General features: G+C 43.4%; 1 protein-coding gene across 4 annotated transcripts in view; it reads right to left on the minus strand.

The window, feature by feature from the left end:
• Positions 1 to 23,239, minus strand: part of mob2a (MOB kinase activator 2a) — a 108,337-nt gene that overhangs the window by 50,919 nt on the left and 34,179 nt on the right. For 3 of the 4 annotated variants that reach the window (XR_009925321.1, XM_062421301.1, XM_062421300.1), the window contains exons 2-3: positions 5,335 to 5,495; positions 3,318 to 3,411 (exon numbers count right to left, since the gene is read on the minus strand). Coding sequence is in view for 3 of the 4 variants with exons in the window: in XM_062421301.1 (XP_062277285.1) it covers positions 3,318 to 3,411; positions 5,335 to 5,495 (255 nt within the window). In the remaining variant the exon portion in view is untranslated. Of the gene's footprint in view, positions 1 to 3,317; positions 3,412 to 5,334; positions 5,496 to 13,041; positions 13,173 to 23,239 lie in introns of those variants that run through there. The other variant, XM_062421302.1, reaches the window with a different exon arrangement.

Consider the following 23,239-nt stretch of genomic DNA (forward strand, 5'->3'; position numbering starts at 1 on the left):
GCGGGTCAAACATTTCCGGATGGGCTGACCCAGATAGCTGAATTGTTAGCGGATGGTTAGCAAAAGTCAAAGAGCAGGTCAGCAGCACAGAGCTAGTCACGCTAGCAGATCACCTAAGAGATATATGAGCGAGCAGGAGGTGGCTATTAGTGAGTTAAGGAAAGAGAAGACGAAACATAGCTGGTAAGGTAAGGACGCAGACAAAAGGTCAGTAAAGAAGTAGAGTGCGAGGAGTGATGCTGTTTATTGCCGCTGGTCTGAGGGGGCAGTGGGGCAGACATTACAAATCCTGAGGAATGTGAAGCATCCATATTACTGACCCTGCAGGAGGTTCAGTGCTGACCACAGAACCAGAATCAGACGCTTACAACACACTTAGTCACATAGGATTAGACTTTGTGTTTGTGTGTGGGAGAGAGACGCTGACTAAACGACACACATGACTTCTCCACTCCATCCCCGCCCAGACATCCTGAGATGATGAAACTGCATCCACCTGCAGTGTGCATGTTACTGTACTGTTCATGTGAGGGTTGGAGTTTGATGTAGGAGTCCTTCGTCTTTGTGTTTTAAATGATTTATTCACAGTTTTATTAATAATTCCACGTAGTTTTTAAGCTTGTAGTCATTTCTTTGTTTTTAGTTTTGTGATTGTCATTTTTTCTTTCTTTCCTGTCAACTGTGTGTGTATCTGTTGATCTGGGTCATGACCTGATGCATACAATCGCCCATATAGGGATCAATTAAGTTGTATTACATTAAATTGAAATTCCTCATCTAATTTTTTTAGTTGCTTATTTAATAATCGGTTTTATTCATTTAATCATACATTTAATATATTTGAAATGCATATCCCTCTGTAGTCTCCTAGATTATTATTTTTGTTGATATAGGGCTATATGATATTTGGCTCCACCTGCATAATGTAAAATGTTTAGAGGAAATAAAAATATTTGATATATAAGAGACTTGTTGATTTTTGTTTTAACAAACAAACTATCAGAAACTAATGCTAATAATCAGTGAAAGCATATTACTCTCTCTCTCTCACTCACTCACTCACTCACTCACTCACTCACTCACTCACTCACTCACTCACACACTCACACACTCAAACACACACACACACACACACACACACACACACACACACACACACACACACACACACACACACACACACACACACACACACACACAGCTATCCACCCACCCATACAAAATGGGTCTAAATAGCTACCAAATGGTTCCGTTCCCTCATAGCTCATGGAAACATTTTCTTCCAAAAATAGTGCTGAGCTCTGCCTTCGGGCAGGGGCACTGATGCTGCTGTGACTGTGGCTCAGTCACGTTTCACCACAGAGGTGGGCGCGGGTGCCAGGTCCTGCATGGGCAGGAAAGGGCGGGGTGCAGGGTGCTGGGCAGCAGAGGAAGGTGAAAGACACTAAAATACATGAACGTTTTATTCTGGGGTTGAAGCTGTGAGACAAATTAAAAAGTCCATTACTGTGTTTTTCCTTGTGTTGCTTCTACAACTCTCCACAGCTCAACTGTGCAAATAGAAACATGTTAATCGCCACTGCCCTCTCCTCTCTTCACATACCGCAGACGAAGCACGTTTGCGTCTTCCATTTTTCAGGGTGTGTGTTAACAGCAGCAGCTTTAAGGTGACAGCAGTGGAAAAATCCACTGTTGACTGAGAGGTTAACTCATGACAGGTTGGTCTCTCACAGCAAATCTGTCGTATGTGTGTCATTTCTCAACAGCTGTGTTATTTGTCATTGTCATATTTTTGTCCTGCGTGGGTGCGCACATACACTTGTATACTCTGTGTAATGTGTTAAGAGCTTTGTATTGAGTGTTGCGGTTTCTGGAAGTGTGGGGAATCTGGTTTTTCCAGCTTTCAGTATACACAGGGGTAATGAAGGCCTCACTCCAAAGACAAGGGCTCACACATAAAGACGGCACCCTGCCCTGACAGGGAAGACTAGTCATAAATACTTACAGTTATGGCGCTTTTCCACTACACAGTTTCAGCACGACTCGCCTCGCCTCGGCTCACCTCGACACGGTTCCAGAACAGACCTTTTCCATTACAAAAAAGTACCTACTCAACGTGGGCGGGGTCGTCATGGCACGGATCCGCGAAACTGCCGTGACTTCGTTTTATACGCGACACAAAACACATAAACAATGGAGGACATTGAAGCAGTGGTGTACTTGCTGCTGTATGTGGCTTTTTGTCTCACACAAAGCAAGAAAATTGAGCCGTATGGTTGTAACTATGGTTGTAACGCTGCTGCCGGTATTTAAAAATGCCGGGTTTGATTCTTGTGTGAGACGGCTCATGACTCTTCCAGCGACAACTACCAATCAGCGGCCAGCAGTGTGTCGACGTCACATTTTAGTACCGGCTTGGCTCGTTTGGAACCTCACCAGAGCAGGTACTAAAAAAGTATCAGGTACCAGGTACTTTCCCTAGTGGAAACGCAAAAAGAACCGAGGCGAGTCGAGGCGAGTCGTGCTGGAACAGTGTAGTGGAAAAGCGCCATTACTCACCTCCCCTCTAGTAACATGGCATGAATATGCCTCCAGTTGTGATTATCCTTCCACTTTGACTACATCAGAGATATGCCCTGCTTTACTGCACACTGTAGCAATTACACACCTTTGCAGAAAACTGCAACCTCCATCTGAGAACAGATTTTTTTAAAGTTGTGATCGCAGCACTTCATCTGGGAAGTGTGCGTGATATAAATATACAAGGATGTTAGCAGACTTCAGATACCAGCAGGACCAGGGGGGTTAAGCTACATCAGGTCTGTCCCCAACATGTCTTCATTTCGTTATTGTTTTTACAGTCCTAACCTAATGCAGCAGCTAAACACAACAAGATGGATCTAAAATGGGAGTTTACAGTTATGAATGCATGGCTTCTACTTTTAACATACTACATATTCATAATACATACATATTAATACTTCAGTTAAATTCATCCACTTGTCAAAAAAGTCTACACCTCCACCACAAGCATGACCATAATCTATGTGTAGAGATTATAGATTAAAACATGAGGTAATTGACCTCTGGAGCGTCGCCTTTTTCCTGACTGCACCCACCATCTGTGCTTCTTCTAAAATGATCACATTATCATGGAACAAGGACAGCAGCAATTAGCCGTTTCCCGAGCAGTAAACTAAAGTGGGTAAAAAGTTGTTGTCTTGACTTCATTTGGCTCATTGTGGTCTGTGTTGCCAATGCACTCTTTAAATATGCGAGACAGAAAGGTGTCACACTGCTGTACACCGGTAACTTACGTGTTGCATGCCGTCATGGCTTGACAGGTGTCCCCAGTGCAGAACTCTGAGATGGTGCTGTACTGCAGGTTGATAAGATTGAAGAATGTCGTTGCTGTAGCAAACACAAGACGACAATACACATCATGTTATTCAGTTTGCCACACAGGAATAAACCATGTCTTCACAATACATGAGAAAAATGACTAAATAATGCCTGAACATAAAAGCAGCACGTTTGTGTCATGTCACGTTCTCACGTTCTATGAATGGTGAAGACACACCTACACTGATGTAGTCTGTCTTGTATCTGTCACGGTTATCAGTGTCACAGTCAAATGCACACACTAATCCATCAAGTCACTACATACTTCAACAGTGTGTGCGCTTCAAAAACGAAACAAAACAGAACAAACAAAACTATTTATACACAGTCTTAACACAAATTTCTAAATACAATATATGCTCCATGATTGACTAAAAGCATTGCATAAATGGGCTATTCAAGGAAACCAAATTTGGATATTTACTCGACTTTCAATAGTTACAATATTTCAATTCCATGAATTGTAATCATATTGTGGAGTTTTACGCAGAGTGAAAGCTCTTAACTTGTAGCAGTGTGACCACTATACTGTCTGCCTTCAGCTTATGAAGATAGAATGAAGTGAAAAAATCAACTATATAGTGACGTACAAGTCGTGGCTGACTTCGTTTTATTATTTCTTCGCATTTCTTATTGCTCCAGTGACTTTTGTTGTTGCTAATTTTGTCCCAAAATGTGTTTTCTCATGTTCAGTAGCTATAACACAGTTTCTACCTGTAGAACCTTGGGAGGTCTGAACACTGCAGGCAGTCCTTTATGTTGTTTTATTATTATTTTAGTTGTGTTTAAGCTTCTGTACTGAACCTCTGAGCAGTTATTCCTGATTTATGAAAAGAGGCCTGTGATTTTCTGAATGTCATGTTGGGCAGATATTAATACATCATACTACAGTGTGTGAGATTAATTTCATTGTGATCTCCTAGACTTGTGGTTTTACTGTATGGATCAAACCCAATAATACAATTTGAAAGTTTTATCATCCCACGGAACCCAACCACTATTTTCCTTCTTGTGGGGAAATATTCAGTACTGTTGGCTTATACTTGTGGGTATAATGAAAAGGCACCAATCATTATTGATTCAGTTAAAAAACAACAACTGTTTAATCAAAAAATTACTCAGCCTGATTGTTTGAGCTCAAGCTAAAACCCAATTAGTGGTGGATACAAGTTTATACAAGCCAGATTAAGTAGCTTCCAATTTCCTGCAGAAAAACGCATGAACACGTGAGAACATGTCCCATCTGTTTTATATAACAGAGTTTTATCAGCCTAAAATAAAAAGGGGAAAAGGAATGCTTGTTTTCTCCTTTTGCCCTGCGAGCACCTGGCTGCTTCGGATACGTAACCATAACAAAGTCAGGGAGACCGACAAAATAAAGAGCCGCCATAAGATCGATCAAGCAGCTGGGCCGCTCTGAGTTTCCAAATCTCCAGAAATGATGCTCATGATGACAACTATAAATATCAATACGAGTTAAAACACTGCACTGGCCTGGCAGTGAATGAGTGATGTTTAAAGAAGCGGTGTGTGGCGTTACTGGGAACAGGCTGGATGCGGTGCCAGGCCTGGAGCATGTTAAGGGTTTTGGCTCCAGCAGAGCTGTGGATCCAGCACCACTGGAACATCTCGTCATCTCCAGATGACAAGTGCATACTGATTCGGAAAAACAATTCCAAACCCATGAGGAAAACTTGAAAAAAGTCAGAGCTTGACAAAGGAATTTTTATGTCACAAATAAAATAATGGGCCCCTTTTTCACATTTTACATAAGCCTGCATAAGGCCTTATTGTGCCATATTGTTTATTTCTATTACAGTAGTGGTTTCTGTTGGCTGCAAATAAAGAAAACTGATGGTTTTCTTTTTCTTTTGGTCTCTTTGAGCTCCACATATTCTATCATTAACAATCACCACAGTCACAGTCACTCACTGTTGCTGGCTAGCCATTCGTTGAGGTCTATCTCTCTGGGCAGCACCACCAGCTCCTTGAGGTCGAAGTCCACCACACGGATTTTTGTGAACTCCGGCTCCAAGTACTGCTTCTTCTCTTCTGCCGGAGGCTTCTTTCCATTTGGCTTCGTCTTCGACTTCCTGCAACACAGACGAGAGGGGGACAGGTTAAGAAAAGGCACAAGAGTTGGAAGAAATCTGTAAATTTAGAGTTTATTCAAATGCTGCAAAAATACGGGAAGCAATGTGTCTTTTTGTTGGACTGCAAGTTGAAGAATTATGCAGACAGGCCTGTAGCTTGCCACAGTAAAAACATAGTATCCAATCAGATTTCTAAATAGTGGCAGATGAAATAAAAAGGGGAGTTAACGCTGGTTATTTGGTATTAAATTCACTATAAATGGAAAAAGCAGGTTAGCCTTAGCAGACCGAAATTGTTGTAGATACAACAGCCTGAGCTCATATCTACAGATGCATGAAAGTCATGCATCTGTAGATACTCAACATACGAACTCTTACAAAATTACAGAAAATTTGCAACAAAACTCAAAACATCCCACGACTTCTGCAACACTGGATTCACAGCAACCTCGACGGACTAAACAAAGGCTCCTCTGTTGCAGTACCTAACTCTGACCTCTGACATAACGTTAGGTCTATAGCTTCCACACAGACAGCCGTCAACAGCGCCTTGTACTTCCACTGCTAGTTTTAGCACGGGCATGTCATATCACACTCTTCCTGCACTTCCAGGGCTGTAACCTCTCCTCCCCCGGGCAGACCTTGCTCCTAGTCTGTATCAGTGGAGGCAGTGCAATTTGGGGTCAAAGGTTGAAAGGGTTGATATGTGAGTGAGACAAATAAACGGGAGCTGAGTTCTCTGGGACAGTCCCTGCAAAATACAGACAAACTTCCTTCTACACGACTGTAAAAGGTAAACCTTCACACTGCTGTCTAAATTTTGAGCAACACTAACCCCAACTTCCTGATCAATAATCTAAGGACTCTGTTCCTTTTACCCAACTTTTCCAACAGCTACCCACATATTAATTTCACTCCCTATTGGCTCTGCTGCCATTGTTTGGGTTTGTTTAAGGACAGGGGGAGTTTCGGTTTGCTCCCTGAATTTATTGTGTTTTTGTTGACCCTCATTTCCGCAGTCTTGCTCTCGGCCGCACTCTATCTCCAGCTCTCATCCCTCCCCTCCCCACACACCCCTCTGTCTAAACACAGCCATCCAAGCCATGTGTTCTTGGCTCTCGCTTTCTGCCACCACTTTCACGCTGCCAGATCACCCCATTCCCGAAAGACAGCGGGCTCCAGCTCCTGGGCAGGAGGGAGCTGTTCTAAACAGCACTAATGATGAGGGATCGTAAATGCTATTTTCCAGCGGTGGCCTAAAAACCCTTCTCACTTTCACTCGGGGGTGTGCCACAACAGAGTGCAAAAATTACAGGAAAGAGGCAACGACTAGTTGATTTCTGCAAAACATTGACAATAGAATTAGATTTAGAGAGGAAGGATATATAAAAGGGGAGGGTGGAGGGAGCAGGGGGAAAGAAAGGAATGAGGAGAGGAGGTAGATTGACGCAGGCCCCGCTGATATCCATGGGAACTAATAAACACTTACAAAACATGACAAGACTGTGGAGCACGAGGCCTCTTGGCCAGAGCGCATTGTTCAAAACGCACTTTGCAGTTTCAACCCCCGTCTACAGGAAGCGTCGCCCTGCTTTCCACCTCAGCAAACACGGGAAGGCGAATCAATGTGTGGATGCATACAGGGCCTGCTGCCTTCTACTTTGTATAGTAGAAGGCTGCCCCCCCCATGTCCCCTGTCGTCAAATTTAAATGTCAGGTAGAAAACCGCTTTGGGCCTCAACCACATTTGCACTATAACGTCCACATCTACACACGGTGCTGCTCAGGTTCTCATTTGTTGGTGAGGTATTCAGATCTTCCCCTCAGGCAGCACCTGAGCGTGTTCTGGCCTGATTTTAAAAACCAAAGACACCGCAGATCACACCGCTGGTTAATTATTAATGACCAGCCACTTTCTGTTTCACCTCTTCTCTCGTGTTGCTCTGCTCTTCCCTCTGCGTTTTTCCTTCTTCTCTTCTTTTTTTTGTGGGTAGGCTCACCTGTCCAAACAGCCTATTGTTCAGGGTCAAAAGCCTCAGGCCTCACAGTCCTGTCTTTTCATCTTTTCTTGCCTATTTCCCTTCATCTTTCTGCCCCCTGGTTTCCCACCTAGCTCATTTCATGACCTCTTACTCTTGACTCTTTAATTACTATTCTTTCTCTCTTTCCAGTGCCTGTTCTATCATTCCTCCCTTATGTCCTTTCTGCTTCCTTCTCCCCCACAAAAACAGACAAAAAAAAAACCTTCTTCCTGCTCATGAGGGCGCAGACAGATTCATGTGGTCCATGTGGTTTTGTGCTTTGAGCTACATGTTCCATCATGTGAAAAAGCTTTACCCAAGAAAAAGAGCTTCATCCACAGATACCGTCAGTTCTCACAACTTTTCAAAGGCTCCGCTAAGCCCCTCAGAAAAGTGTTCGGCTCCTGTAAAAGGTTCAAGTCGGTTCTTTGCCGCCCCCCCCACCCCCTTTTTTCCTTTTGAAAACATTCTGTTTCACTGAGCTATTTCCTGCCTCTCTCTCTCTGTAATTTCATCATTTTCCATACAAACGCCTCCTCCTCTTTTTGAGAACATTTGTGTGGTAAGGGGAGGTGAAATTCTGGAGCCATTAGTTTATTTTAGGATAAAGAAAACTTCCTCTATGCCAGCACTCCTCCCCTCATACGTACATAGTCTGGTCTTCACTACAACACACACACATACACACACATACACACACATACACACACATACACACACATACACACACATACACACACACACACACACACACACACACACACACACACACACACACACACACACACTCACAGCTTTGTCTGTTCTTGGTGAAGTTCTCTCAAGCAAGTCTTTGCCATAAAAGGCAGCAGATGCCTCTTTCGCCTCACCAGATCAGGGCAGGCCAGAAGGCAGGAGTGGAGGGGAACGGAGGCCAGGGCCAGGCACATGTCTCCAGGCTGGGGGGAGGACTGCCACAGCCTGTCTGGCACCAACAGGAACCAATCTATGATGCAGGCTCACGATCCAGAAAAGCTGGTCAGGCTCAGCGGAACAACATGAGTCTAAATAAGAGCTGTGAGCAAATCGCGAATGTGAAATTGACATCGTTTTAACTTTTCAAGAAGGGGACGGGGGGAGAAGCAGGGAGACAAACATGATTTTTACAATAAGGAAACAAGGCTGTATAGTCAGGTGACACAGAGGTCAGTGCTTCAGAGCCGTGAAGTGACTGATCCGACAGCTGCTCCAGTCTGTCTGTTAGCCGCACTTCTGCCCCTTTCACTTTTCCCAGCGACCCCCCCCCCCCAGCTATCTTCACTCACTACCTTTCCTCCCGTACCCAGCTCTCACACACACACACACACACACACACACACACACACACACACACACACACACACACACACACACACACACACACACACACACACACACACACACACACACACACACACACACACCTGTGTCTTCAAGCACACACACACACACACAAACAACTCTGGCTCTGGCCCCCTCTCCCTTTTCATGGCCGACCCAGCTGGTCACAACAGATGCGTCACGAGCCTGATCCCACCAGAGACCTCAAGAAAATCCAGAAGGAGCGAGTCCTGTCTGGTCTGAGAGTGTGTGTGTGTGTGTCCATTAAGTCCCAGTGCGCACACACATTGTTGAGTCTTGATATAAGTGTGTCAAACATACATTTCTCTGGATTTACACTGGTGCCTGTATCAGCTGCTGTATATTAGTGAACTGTGTGCTGCTGAATACTCAATACAACCAGTTCTAAAATAAACCTGGTGTAAAGACAACCGGCTGGCAGGTAGACCGTGAGCCTGCCTCATTACCAGAATCTGGTCCCAATTAATCCTGGAATCACTCGGGGCCACATTACAAAGCTCTGCTGAAGAATTAGCTTAAGTGCCTGCTATAAAATACTACAATTTGCTGCTAAAGAGCCCCTCCACAACATTCTCTCCCTCTCTTTCCCAAACACACAACAATGCCACAAAAGTGGAAAAGTTCAGACTGACTGTTTTTTTTCAACAAAACCATCATGGTTTCCATCATCTCTGACGCTCATATGACAACTTAGTAACCAGAAGTCCTGGTCCTTTTCTGGTATTTGAACACAGCTAAACTCTGAGACCTGTTTAACAAAACCCATGTAATGACTTTCCCCTTAAGCCCGCAGTTCCTGCCAAGCCCGATATTGCACAGCTGTTACTTGAATGGATTTTTGGATGGCAGAGGAATCCAACTATTGGCTTATGGATGCAGTTAATTCAATATGTGATGGGTGAATAGCACGTGCAACCATCCAACATTGACGACAAAGAGGTTTACTATCTTCTCTTTAGCGTTTGCTTATAGTGATCCGAGCTGGGTTTTGTTTTGAAGAGGTGCTTCAAGGTGCAAAGATATGCTTCTATTGTAAACATCTGGCCCTTCCACAGTCCTGTTTACTGTGTATGATAAGGATATGACGGATAACAAACACAACTGATCAGGAAATTTTCTACCCAGGAACTTGTGTGTGAGACAAATCAACCGCTTCCGACCGACCTCACCTTCAAACAAACACCTGATAACTTTAGAGGAGGAATCAATCAAAGGTCAGGAGGTTGCTTTGTGAACTCATTGGACATTCAAGGTTAAAATAAACTGTAATAAAACATCAATAACAACAGGATGTTGATGACTTATCTTTGCTGATAAGGACTAGAACTGAGTCAATGAACTCTGCCATTTTGTAAAAAGTTTCAGTCAGGAGGATCAGATTTCTTCAAGCCAGGCCTCCTGATCTATTTCAGGATTCAAACTGAATAGACTAAATGGCTCTTTTCCCCGAAAAACCACAGACAGAGGAGAGCAGGCTGCCTGAGCACACCAAAGCTAACCCACAGCAGCCATTAAAGGGCTAAAAGAAGACAAAGTTAAGGATGGACTAAACCAGAGGTTCAACCTTGCGCTGCTTAAATCTACAGAGTAACACTCTGTCCAAGCTGTTCCTGAACTTTTTGTGCAGGTTTTAAAGACAGTCAGTTTTAGTTCTGGAATGAAGAGATAAGAAAGAAACACAAACAAAGACAGCACAGCTGCCACCACTTAATCAGCAGCATCACCAGGGGCGTCAGCAGCACTGTAAATCAGTAAATGAGAATTGTAGCCAGGGTGCAGGCCTAAACATGTGCACACACACACACACACACACACACACACACACACACACACACACACACACACACACACACACACACACACACACACACACACACACACACACACACACACACACACTCAGCTCTAATTCAACTACTGACCCTCTCCCAGTACAGCTCTGGCTACCTCCTCTTCCCCTTGTCATCCTGTGCTAAATCCCATTCAGCAGCTCTTAGGCCTGCAGAGTATGTAAGGACCCCCTACCTTCACCATAATGGAGCCTCATCAACATCACAACAAACATGTGTGACAAGAAGGAGGGGGCCTCACTGTGAGATAAGACTGGGCCGCTGGTTAAGAACTTGGCAAATGTGATCTTGTTGGAAGAAGGTTAGCTCAGACATCGATTTGGCACGATGGAAAGCGACTGATGAGGATATTACTGAAGGGTTGAAGGAGATTTCTCTACACTCGGATCAATCCAATTATTCCATGTGAATGGTTATTGAATCTAACTAAAAAGGTCGGGTGTATGTTCAAGCGGCCAATATGAGTAAGAAGCAGACTATTGTGACTAGCAGCGAACATTACGCAACATAACATCTCAGGGGTCTGGTCTACTGACAGCCAGTGTCTAGCAGTCATACCTGCTTCTAAGCCAAGGGCAGTCAAGCATTCACTGGAAGAGGAAACAGGTTTAAATTGGAGCTATAAACAGGTTTAGAGCACCCCCCACCCACTCATAAAACCCACAACTATGCATCCTTGTTAAGGGTTTTTTCTTCAATTTTTCCTCAAGACGTTAAATTTGTGAAAAAAACCCTTTTGTCCTCCTCACGCAAATAAATTAAAAGGTGTGCTTTCCTGGTAAGCTGCAGACTTCTTGTAAGGCAGTTTTGTGTTCCAATTAAAGGTGCAGCAGGACGTGTCTCTGCCTGTCACTGGTCTTGCAACAGACATAACAACACACTGTACAATAACACTCTCCGCTGCGTTCTTTGCAATCTGTTGAAGAAATCTTAAGATGGTGGATGGTTCTCCACACTATCAATCCTCACATCTTCACACACGTCGTTGGGTTGTGAGGCATGTGCCCCCCGGGGCTGCTGCTTGAAAAGGCACCTGTCCCCACATTTGAAAAGGTAAGAGGAAACTGCACCAAAGCATTAACAGGACAGTCTGTCCCCTGGAGGAACACACTCATAATGAGTGCATGTCTTTCTCACATGACGCACACATGCACACACATACAGGGTAAACACACATGTAAACTCAGTTGATGTTTGCCTTATCAACATCCACTGTGACATGTTTTTTCCCCCTTCTGTTCTTGAAATGCATTGATTGTCCACGCAGAGTAATCATGACTGGGACTGATGTTTAAGTCGCTTTGCATGACACACAAACACACTGTTAACACACTTTCAAAGTGGGTCATACATTCTTTAAGTCTTACAAATGTCGGTACATATTATGGCCTCTAATATACCATTTACACATAAAATATGGGTCAAATGTTTTACATACAGATAAAAAAAAACAATTTTGGACAGCAACATAATAACAGACAGACTGTCAACTGCATGTCTAGTATACTGATTTCCTCCAATTTTCTGTTTACAAAGTAGTTTACAGTGCAGATGATGTGCTTTGAGATAAAATTCAATTAGGATCAAAGGGGCTGCTAATACTCAGTCCTCACCATCGTTTGCTCATGTATCTCTTTCTGTTAAAAAAACCCCCAAACCTTTAAAACATTTTATCTCTCTGATTTAAAAATATCTCTTCGCGTTGTCTACATTAAAACGTTAGCGGGCGTTTTCAATAATTTATGAGCCTAGATGAGGAGACAGTGTCACATTTCTCTTGCTCTTGTTGAGTCGTGCTGGCGAGAGCTACAGGAGGAGAAACGAGGTTTTCAGGCTACAAAGTCTCACATCACCGGAACCAGAGGGCCACAATGCTCGTGTAATTACTGCTAAGAAAAGATGACCCTCTTTCATGTCAAGGTATGAATGAACAGTAAACACACAACAGAATATACTGACGTCTCTATTTCATTTCAAATAACTGATTGGACACATAAAACGACCTGTAATCTCTGTTAATGGCAGTGGTCGTGTGTTATATTGTAATAAAACTGTTAAAGATGAGATACGACGCCGCGTGATTACTTCCAACTAATAATATAAACGTAACGTCGACACGTTTTTGATAACTGAGACGAAAACAGCTACATGTGACAAATGAGCAAAAGTAAAGATTATTTACTCGGACTGTAAGCTCTCTCTGCCCTATATAACTTCAAAATTGTATAAAAAACTTCACATTTACAAAACAAACTCGACTAACAGGTAACACTTTGACTAAGCCCTGAGGTTTACCTTAGTACTTTGCCGACTGCTTGAAGCACCATTTTGCAACTTAGTCCGTTTTTGGAGTTTCTCTGCGAGTGCATGTCCGTTTTATCTCCAGAGAAAGAGCAATAATCTCCGACCATAGTTTTAAAACATGAAGATATGCTGTCACAATATCTCCCCGTCCGATTAATACAGATGTAATCTGTCTGCTTCAGTTCCCAGGTTGAATCTATCTGTGAGTCAAGTCTCACTGTACTGCAAAAAAGAAAAAAGAAAAAACTTTGTAAAGACTTTACAGGAGCCCCGCCTCCTCTGATGAATATCGTCCAATCAGAGGAGGGGAGATGCCTCGGGAGGCGGGCCGTAGTGACGTCAATGTCTGCCCATGTGGACGTGGTCCGTGCATTTCCTTGAAGTGTAGTTACAGTGGAGCAACAGGTGGTCAGCTAGTAAATGAGGAGTACAATCAAATAAAGAAGGTGTTGCTACAGTTTGTTTACTGTGATACAACAAGTCTACAGATCTGTACAATGACAACACAGCACAAAGACACCGGACACTGAGTAATATCTAGTAATACATTACTCATGATTTATCAACATCACCTTACATCAATGCACTGCAATGTGGATTTGACTCAAGAGGGCTGCCTTCAAAGAGGAGGCACATACTAATGAAACAGTTTCTCAGTTTCTCTAAAGTATTATGTGCATTTTAAATGAACTGAAAGTAAAGAATCTGAAATGCAGTAAAAGCTTTTGAAAAAACTAGTAAGTGGACCTTGAATCAAGATTTTTTTAGTCAAACTACATTTAATTTCTTTTTTTTTTCTTTCCTAATGCATGAACTGAGTTTAATGTGTGTGTGGTGTCTGCGCGTCACTCCTTGTGGTGGGAAAACTGGTGCCAGGTTAAACAGCGTACATGCTGGGACTGTGGGGCGACATTCCTCCTGTTGATTCTGAACTTCACCTGAAGTCTACCTATGACAGGCTGGCAGCAGTCAGACATGTTCAAACACGTCAAGGCTGAGGAACCAGCGAGGGAATCAAACAAAGCCTGTTTGAGAGCCAGAGGCAGATTCGTAAAAACATTCAGAGCTTTCTATCCATGTATGTGAGACAAGGCTTTGCCCTCAGGAATTTGCTGGGTGTAATACATTTAGAAGTTTCACATTATGTACATGATTTGAAGCACGTGTACAATGTAAATTGCTGAGACAACAACTCTTCAGTACAAACTGAGCAGGGGGAAATGAATACTGAACATTGAGAGTCGTGAGAACATTACAACTCGTGTTACGGGACTATTATTCCCTCACTCTTGTTCCCTGTAATTATTGCCTCTCAACAAACGTCCTCTTTCATTCCCTCCTTTATTCCTCTCTTCACACATTTTCTCCTCCCTGTCTTGGTTTGTTTTTTACTCAACTCTCCCTCTCATTGTCGCCCCTTCTCTTCAACAAGTCTGTTTTTCCTCTCTGTCTCCTCTGACAAAACTTGTGGGCCATGGCGCAGCTGCAGAAGTAAGAAAAACCTGGACCAGCTGGCTGCTGTAGAATGGACACACACACACACAAAGACAGACTAATCTATGGGGATCGCTGGAGCTATGTGCACCTCTTGTATGTGGGTGGGTGCAAGTAGTCCAGAACAGGGAGATAAAAGAGATAGTAAGGGTATATGCTTATATGTGTATGTATGGGAGTGTGGCATTTGGGTGTCCAAAAGTGTGTGTAGTGTCTGTAGACATGCCCATGGAGCATGCTTACTGTGGACTGTTGGACCCTCTGAGGCGCTGTTTGTTTATGTTTAAAAGCCCCTATGTAATCTAATAAAACTATCTGAAAGAATCAAAGGGACAGAGGGTCTGACAGGCGCCTCTCTGCACCCTCATCCTGCATGACTGACTGGCTTCCTGCTTACTGTACTGGGGGTACATGCTTCTCCCAGCACAGAGAACACTGGGCTGGGGTTAGGGGGGTGGAGCTGGGTGATCCAGGGGCCCCTGTGAGTGGCTCCTGCTGTGGTAGCGCTGGTGAGGAGCAGGGGAGAGGGGAGTGTGACCAGAACAGGGCACTGACTTTTACCCTGGCGCTAAATATAGCTTCAGCCTGCCTGGCCAGGCCCATAAAGAATACAGAGAACAGTGCAGCTAAGAGAGGGAGGGGGGATGTGCTCTGTCTCTCTCTCTCTGTGTGTGTGTGTGTGTGTGTGTGTGTGTGTGTGTGTATACAAATGTGTGAGCGACTTCATCAGGGACTGTGTAAGCAGGTGCGAGATCATGCTGGGGAGGGGATACAAAGACCCGTTACCAGGTGTTTGGGTGGTTTGTAGTGGGGGGGTGGGGGTTGCTGTGTTGAGTATCCAAAATCTACTTTTTAAACCAAATTTATACAACAGAACATTAAAACCCATGAAAACTGACTTTTGAATGTCTGGTCGGCTCTGTGGTCTTAAGTATTCTTATATCAAATAATTCCTGATTTAACTCAATATTTTGCCATTTTTAGACAAACATCACAGCTTTTATACAGCTGCGTGTGTTTAGACAAAATTTCACTTTTGAGATCATTTTGGTGTCTGTGGTATCAACAGCAACACATGTGAAATTATACCCTTCCCTAAATATAGTATACTATATCATAAGACTATATATTAACAATTATGTGATAACTACAATGTAATATTGTTTTTATTGGACACATCCAATACTCAGGCTACTTGTGACCACCCAATGGAAGGTAGTTTGCTGCTGTAATGGAAATCCCGTGCTCAGGGAATTTTCCATTAATTTACTTCTAACTATTGGATCCGTGTGGTCACCGAAAATAGAAGGCATCCATTCAGGATCACTGGGGCCTGGCCAGGGTTCACTGCTGAGTTAGTCTGGACAAAGTGCTTTAATGAATCAGGCGTGAAGAGCAGGTGGCTTTTGACTTGAAGCAGCATTTTTATTTGATCAAAATGGCAATATGTAGTCACACCTGTACTCAGAGCAGGTGGAGGCAGACATGGTGCCGCTACACAAACCGGACCCCTCAGTGAGGTTTTGTGCAACGTCTGACGTGGATGGAAACGGCCACATTCCATCGTCTGGCGGACAGAGGTTTGATCTTTCTTCTCCGCTGACGTCATTATCACCTTCCTTCCCGCTGAGCAGACAAGACATGGAGTCACTCATATGCCACCTGCTCTAACTAAACCAGATGTTGCTTGGAAGCATGGATTATTGGCACGGACGTGTACCCAACCTTTCACAGGCAGCCGTAAATAGAAAAGTATGTGTGCTGTAATAAATGACTGGCAGACAGATACAAGTTATAACAGCCAACGTTTGATTACATAGAGTACTAATTTATTTTTTCAGTGAGACATACTTGGAATTTCTATGAAAGTGTTACATAAGAGTTTTGATAGAATTATGTATATCTTTAATTATAAATAAAGAAAAGGGAAACTTTGCACCACTTGTAGTCTGCCTTTTATCAGCAGTAACAAGCTGCTTTAAGTATGCAAACCTCATCAAAAGACAACCACCCAAGAGACACAGACAGCAAAGGAAGCCTCAGATTTAATTAGAAAAGACATCGCTCGTTTAAAAAAAATAGGGGAGGAGAAAAATAAAGGCGGTTTATGGAAACACTGTGATATCACCGACCTCATGACACATGAATGTGTTGAGCTTTAATCTGATAGTGAAGAAATGACATCAACAACAATAACTGATCGGCCCAACTGATAACAAGGACAACAAAGGCAATGATGGGGGGAAAAATGTAAGTGATTTAAATCATAATAGCATTGACGTCATAAAACCAGCTGGGAGTTGGTCCTGTTGAAAGATATGTGTCACATTGATATGTTAAACTGGAATATTTCGCCATCTATTAATATGAGACAACAATGATGGATATATAAAACTATATTAAAAAAACATATTTAAATGAGTGGGATATTGTAGGCAAAGCGTGCCCCACGGCTGGGCCAACAGGTTGGGTCTGAAAGTCAGCGGACATTCCACCTTTTTTGAGACAAAGAAAACACTGATTCCAGGCCAGCAGTTGATGAGTCACAACCACAGCAGATGCGCCCTTGGGGCTTGGCAACAGCTCAGTCCCGACCCAGCCAAAGTGAATCTCCAGCCAATCATGGCTTGGATCAAAGTGACGGACGGGTCTGGTGCCCAACCACGTTAAAAACTAAATGAATAAATAAAAACCCGAGCAGTCCCAAGTTGCTCTGTAAGACCTACGGTTGGGTGTTGCGTTCTGGGTGTGTGGGAGGGTGTAGTGTGTTTAGGTAAGGTCTTAGCCAGAGAAAACAGTGCCGACTGAAGGCCTTTAGTGCCCAGGGGTTTTCTATAGGCCCAGATAAAGGTCAGCAGGGCCAGGAGACACTCCGCATACTGAACCCAGCGACCTGACTGCAATACCGACATCCTCATCAGATAAAAGTTCTGTGTTTGCTGCCTCGGGCGAGAAAAATGTAAATATAACTAAAATATATCATTCGCCTGTAACTACTTCTCTTAAAAAAGAAAAAAAAAAAGAAATCAAATGTCTATATTCCGTTATTTAAACATAGAAACTGTAACACAAACTAGAACACACAAATCAGTGTCCCAGAGGCAACATCAACCCTTTAACCTCAACTTATACAATACTTTGGTCTGTAGGTGCATATGTGAACAAAACCTGGGTCAGCTTTCAAGCTCAACAAAGTAGCAAGGGAGCAAGAGTCAACTAATGATTATTTTTATGATTGGTTGACTCGATTACTCCTTTTGTCAATGAAATGTCCATAAATGGTTAGAAAATGTTGATCACTGTTTCCCAAAGCTCATGATGACATCAATAACAGTTCGGAACCCTGGCGTGCAGCCGTGCAGCTCTCGGTAAGTTTGAAATGATCAACGTATCTGACTCCAGCACACACTGGTACGATATATCCAGACACAATGAAGAAAAAAGGCTTTGTAAATGGAAATAAGTCTCATTAAAGAGATAACACGCTGCTCAGTCTTTGCTAAATGGCTGCTCTGCTGGCTGTAAACACAATGTCAGTACATTCAGACAGTTTGATTGAACAGGATGCACGTAATACATTCTGGTTGTTGTAGTATTCCCCTTTAAGAGCAATATGGGGCCCTTTTCTCAGTTTTCTCTAGTCATAAGGCACCAATATGAAAAATAATTGCACATTTCTACATCATAGGTAGCCTAGTTTTAAGAAATCATCAAATTCACAGCAGTGAATTCTCCCTTTAAGGCCTCGAAGGCCTCCATCTCTTTCTCTCTTTGCCTCTGCACTCTTTTTCTCACTGGCTTTATCTCTCCTTTGCTCTGCATTCCTGTCGGGGAAGGGCTGCATGCAAACACATGCCATCGCTCTCTGCACACACATCATGGCTAAACAAAGAAGAGATGAGGAGAGCTGAGTAGAAGGAGCAACATGAAACATGAACTAATGGAGGTCAAGAGCAGGAGATGGAAGGGGTGAAGCTCTCAGTTTGGTTTGAGCTGGCTTATCTTGTTCGGGAGGGAGATGTGCACTTCAAGAGCAAACATTAGAGTTCAACATTAAGCTTCATTTAACAGAAGCAATGGCACAAAAGCAGAAATACTGCCTAATTGCCAATGGATTCATAATCCAATTAAGGGTCAAGACAGTTTGGATTTCGAAATGGTATAAATGTTTCTGCATACTTCCTGGCACTGGAGCGGTTTCAGAAAAGACAGCTAGCAAAGAGTAGCCAAGTATGTTTGAAAGATGGGAGGCCATGTTCTGACTGGTTTATGACTGAAGGAAGAGAGGGCTTTAGCAAGATGGAAGACAGAAATACCAGATTGGTGTTCCAGACTTTTATACATCACCATCTCCGTGGATACTGCTACAGATTAACCGCTATCATATCAGTGGGAATGGGCCAGGCTCAAATATGAAGAGGAGAAAGGGATTAAATGGGAGAAGGCAACGGACAAGGAGGAAGGAAGTGAGAACGAGGGAGTTAGCCCAGTTAATTAAGTTAAAAGAGGTGAAGAGAGGGCAGCGGAGGAGTAGAGAAGTAAAAAAGAGAACAGAATAAGGAGAGTGAATGAGTTTAATAGCAGAACTTGGAGAGGAGTAAAAGAGTTTGGCTCAGAGTGGGAGGTTGTCACAGCATGCACTAGCCGCCCGCTGCACTCCTCCTCCCTACATTCCTTTACAGGGGAGAGTCTCTATCTATTCCATAATTCGCCACCTGGGCAGTCCAACACCTGTCTGTCAAGTGTAAGTGCAAGCACACACACATGCACTCATGCACATACACACACACACAAACAAACAGATACACGGTCATGTACCCGTGAGCCCGGAGGCTCAGGTGCAAGGTCAGCAATGATATAATTGTCAGTGACCTGTCAGAGACGTCAAGGTTACAGATTAGCGGTGACAGTGGGAGACAGGCAGGTGAGTTAGCCGACCTGTATAACGACCTGTGACATGCCAACGCATCACAGGTGCTCACAGCAAGGCCAGAATGTGACTCTGTCCTCAGGCCTGCAGGTAGAAGGCCAATGGTAATGAGGCTCTCTGTCCTGCTAATGGCTGCATGTCTGTGGCGGGGTCGCTCCATCAGTGTCATGAGATTTATCACATGAGAAAGAGTCTGAGGCACAAAGACAGTGTGAGAAAGTGGGAGCACTGTGCTCTGATAATGACTGCAATGACTTACAGGACATCATATAACAGAGGAGCAAAGGAGCTCACCACTTTGAGGTAGAAAGAGAGGTACATTTGAGTACAGCTCATATTCTGTGTAAATAATATTGGGGCTGATAGCTATATGAGTTATTAGACTTGCACATAAAAATAAATGTGTTACACTTTGTGCTCTGCTGGAGGAAACAGAAAAGGTTCCCATAGACCACACGTCTTCCCAGAACTCTAATAAAGCTCAGAAAGGAAAAGAATGTAGCTTTTCCTGGGAAGAATATGATAACCTTGGCACTGATACACACACACACACACACTCTCTAAATTTGCTGATCTGCTGACATTCCCGACTGCAGATAAAATTCAGAACATTTCTGAACCAAACCAAAACATTACCTACAGATTACGCTTCCAATGTAACAGAGCAGTGCGTAGGGGTGGTTTGGCTGTAGAGCAGGGCATGTGAGAGAGAAACATTCCTTCTTTAATGCACACACACACACACACACACACACACACACACACACACACACACACACACACACACACACACACACACACACACACACACACACACACACACACACACACACACACACACACACACACACTAAGGTGTGAGAGCAGCACTGCCACCTGCTGGCACTATATGTAGGTGTGCTCAGTTTTCAGATCAATTAAGTGAAGTCAACTATAAAAGCCTTTGATAACTGAAAAGCAGCAAGTGTGAAGACAATCAGAGCTCTGTTGTCTTTTGTGCCATTGAGAAAAAAGAAAGCAAAGAATAGGACACATCTCCGTGTACAGTACCCCACCCCCCACTCCCCCACCTTTGGATGAGGCCCCTGAGTGCAGACATTGTCTGAAACTTACAACCTCACAGCTACCGTTTTCCATTCTGCTTTTCCATTACTATTTTTATGATAAGGGTGTGGATGCTAGAAGACGTGTGTGTGTGTGTGTGTGTGTGTGTGTGTGTGTGTGTGTGTGTGTGTGTGTGTGTGTGTATATGTGTGTGTATTTTGTGACACTTGAAACTGAGCCAGGATTATGCTGACGCTACAGACGGATGCATCCTTTGAAGACTGCAAACCGTAATGAGTTACTTTCTACTACTGGTGGAACATAAAGAGGATGTAAAGAGTGAAAAAAAAAACACTGAACAAGGAGATGTGTGGTTTGGGGGCAAGAAAAGGGGAGTATGTGACGTAAAGGAGAGGCGCAAGGAGAAAAAGGGGGAGCGACTGCAGTCAAACACATACTACTGTTTGCCCAGGAGCACAAGAAGCAGTGTGTGTGTGAGAGTGGTAGAGAAAGAGGTGGAGCGGGGCTGGATGGAGGAGAAAGAGCGTCATGGAATACGGGGATAGATGGAGGAAGAGAAGAGGAGGTGGTGGGAAAAAGGGTTGGGGTTGTGCCCATGTTTGCACAGGATGTGTGTGGGGTGGAGCATGATGGGGCTTCAGGGTGAACAGAGTCTCTTTTCATGGTCCTGAGTAGAAAAAACCCCAGAAAAAAAACAACAAAACCAGACTGACAGAATGTAAAAACACTCGCACTGTACAACTCCAGCGGGCCGCCCCACACAGCCAACACTCACGCTACAACATAGGTGACAGCACAGTTAAGTTGCTACAGGGGCTCTCTGTGAGATGGGACACAACCAAAAGTGCACAAAAACAGCTCGGATGGACTGTTAGTGAGTCTTAAAAGCAAATGATGCAGAGATAAAGAGGAGGGTGTGGGTTTCAGGCACAGAATTCGGGTGACTTTCTTTTTTCTGCTCCGAGGCTGTGCATGCCTGTCCGATCCAGCTCATTAACTCCTAAGTGAGGGCGTTTAGTCACAGACTCACTACCGAGGGGAATGTGAATGCATGTAACCTATTACGGTTCCCAGAACAGACCAAGATGTGCACATTAAGAGCTGACTAAAATGTACAGAATGTTCCTTTATAGAGGAAACTTAAGCGAGAAGAACCGAACTTCACAAGGGGAGGGGAATGAGTGACAGATTGATGTTGAGAAGGCAGCTCCACTCAAGTGACTGTGTCGGCATATTCTACATATCCCTCTCGAGCTTTACGGAGCGTGGCTGATGAAATGAGGCAACTATGTGAAAAATGTTAAAATCGTCACCCTGAATCTAAACCAAAGAGATCATCACGTCAGCAGAAACGATAATGATTTTTAAAAACCCCGATAAGATCAACACATTGCCTCGAGGATACAAATTGCATTAGTCGGCTTCTTAACATGAGTTGGTCTGTTTGTAGGTATATTACATAACTCAGCCAGTCCACATTCTCTGAAGAGCTGCAAACAATAACAATCGGAGATGACAGATGAAAGGAGAGGTTTTGGGGGACCACCGTTCCCGGGGGAAAGGTCTCCATTTCCTGCTTCACCAGACATGGAGCACAACTCCACCAGACTGTCTGGCATGTGAGCGAACAGCATTGCTGCCTTTTGATTTGTTGTTTTGTCTTGACCGATAACTCGATTGCTCTTTAACCCTGAGTACATGGAATGAACTGACCAGGTCTAAAGTCTCTGAGCTGGAGCTTAGGGATGTCCCGATCCGATATTTGGATCGGATCGGCCGCCGATATTAGCAAAAAAATGTATATCAATATCGGATCGGCCTGCACGGGAAAATCCTGATCCGGACTCCCGATCCAGTTTGTTTTCAAAACTCCGGTCCGTGTTTTCCAGCGCACCTATGTAGGTAATCCATTCCAGTTTTTTCAGCTTTTCCCCCCAAATCCGGTCCGCGTTTTTCAGCACACCTAGCGACCTGTCCAGCATCCCACTATTTATTTTCTACTCAGCTTTTTTGTGTGTTTTGCTTTTTTAATACAGTTTACAATATTGTTTGCACTGATGGCTTTTTAAGCCTTGGTTTACACTCTTGTTGTTCAAGAGCAGAGCACTGATGCCAATTCAGTTTGTGTCGTTAATTGACTATTTATTATTTTGTCTATTTTGTGTTTATTTAACCCTGTTAAGAATAAACAGGTTGTCATTACCAACCATTGTGGATTATTCAAACTAACCTAATTAAGTTGGCTAGTTGTTCTTAAGAGTAAAACCCTTTTCAACATGAGTATAACAACAAAATAAGTAAATATCTTTAATCTTTAATACATGCTTGGATCGGCCGGTATCGGTATCGGCCTATGCTAAAAGCTACAATATCGGTATCGGATCGGAAGTGCAAAAAGCTGGATCGGGACATCCCTACTGGAGCTACTGGGGAATGAAAACAAGCTGTACAGATCTTTGCTTTTTTATTTAGAGTACAGAAGCCTAAGAGCCAAATTGCAATTTAAATGATATTCTAAAAAAAAAAAAAAAGCTAAAATGTTCATTTGTAATGTTTTGTTTCTGAAATAACTTAACTTATTTAAGTTCAAATGTTTAAATTGCCACGGTTTGTACAGATTTGTCAGACAAATACAAAACTGCTGACACTTCTCATTTGGTTATTGGGGTACATAAATTAACATGGATTTATCTATAAAAT

This window comes from Scomber scombrus, chromosome 6, assembly GCF_963691925.1.
Source record: "Scomber scombrus chromosome 6, fScoSco1.1, whole genome shotgun sequence".
NCBI lineage: Eukaryota > Metazoa > Chordata > Actinopteri > Scombriformes > Scombridae > Scomber > Scomber scombrus.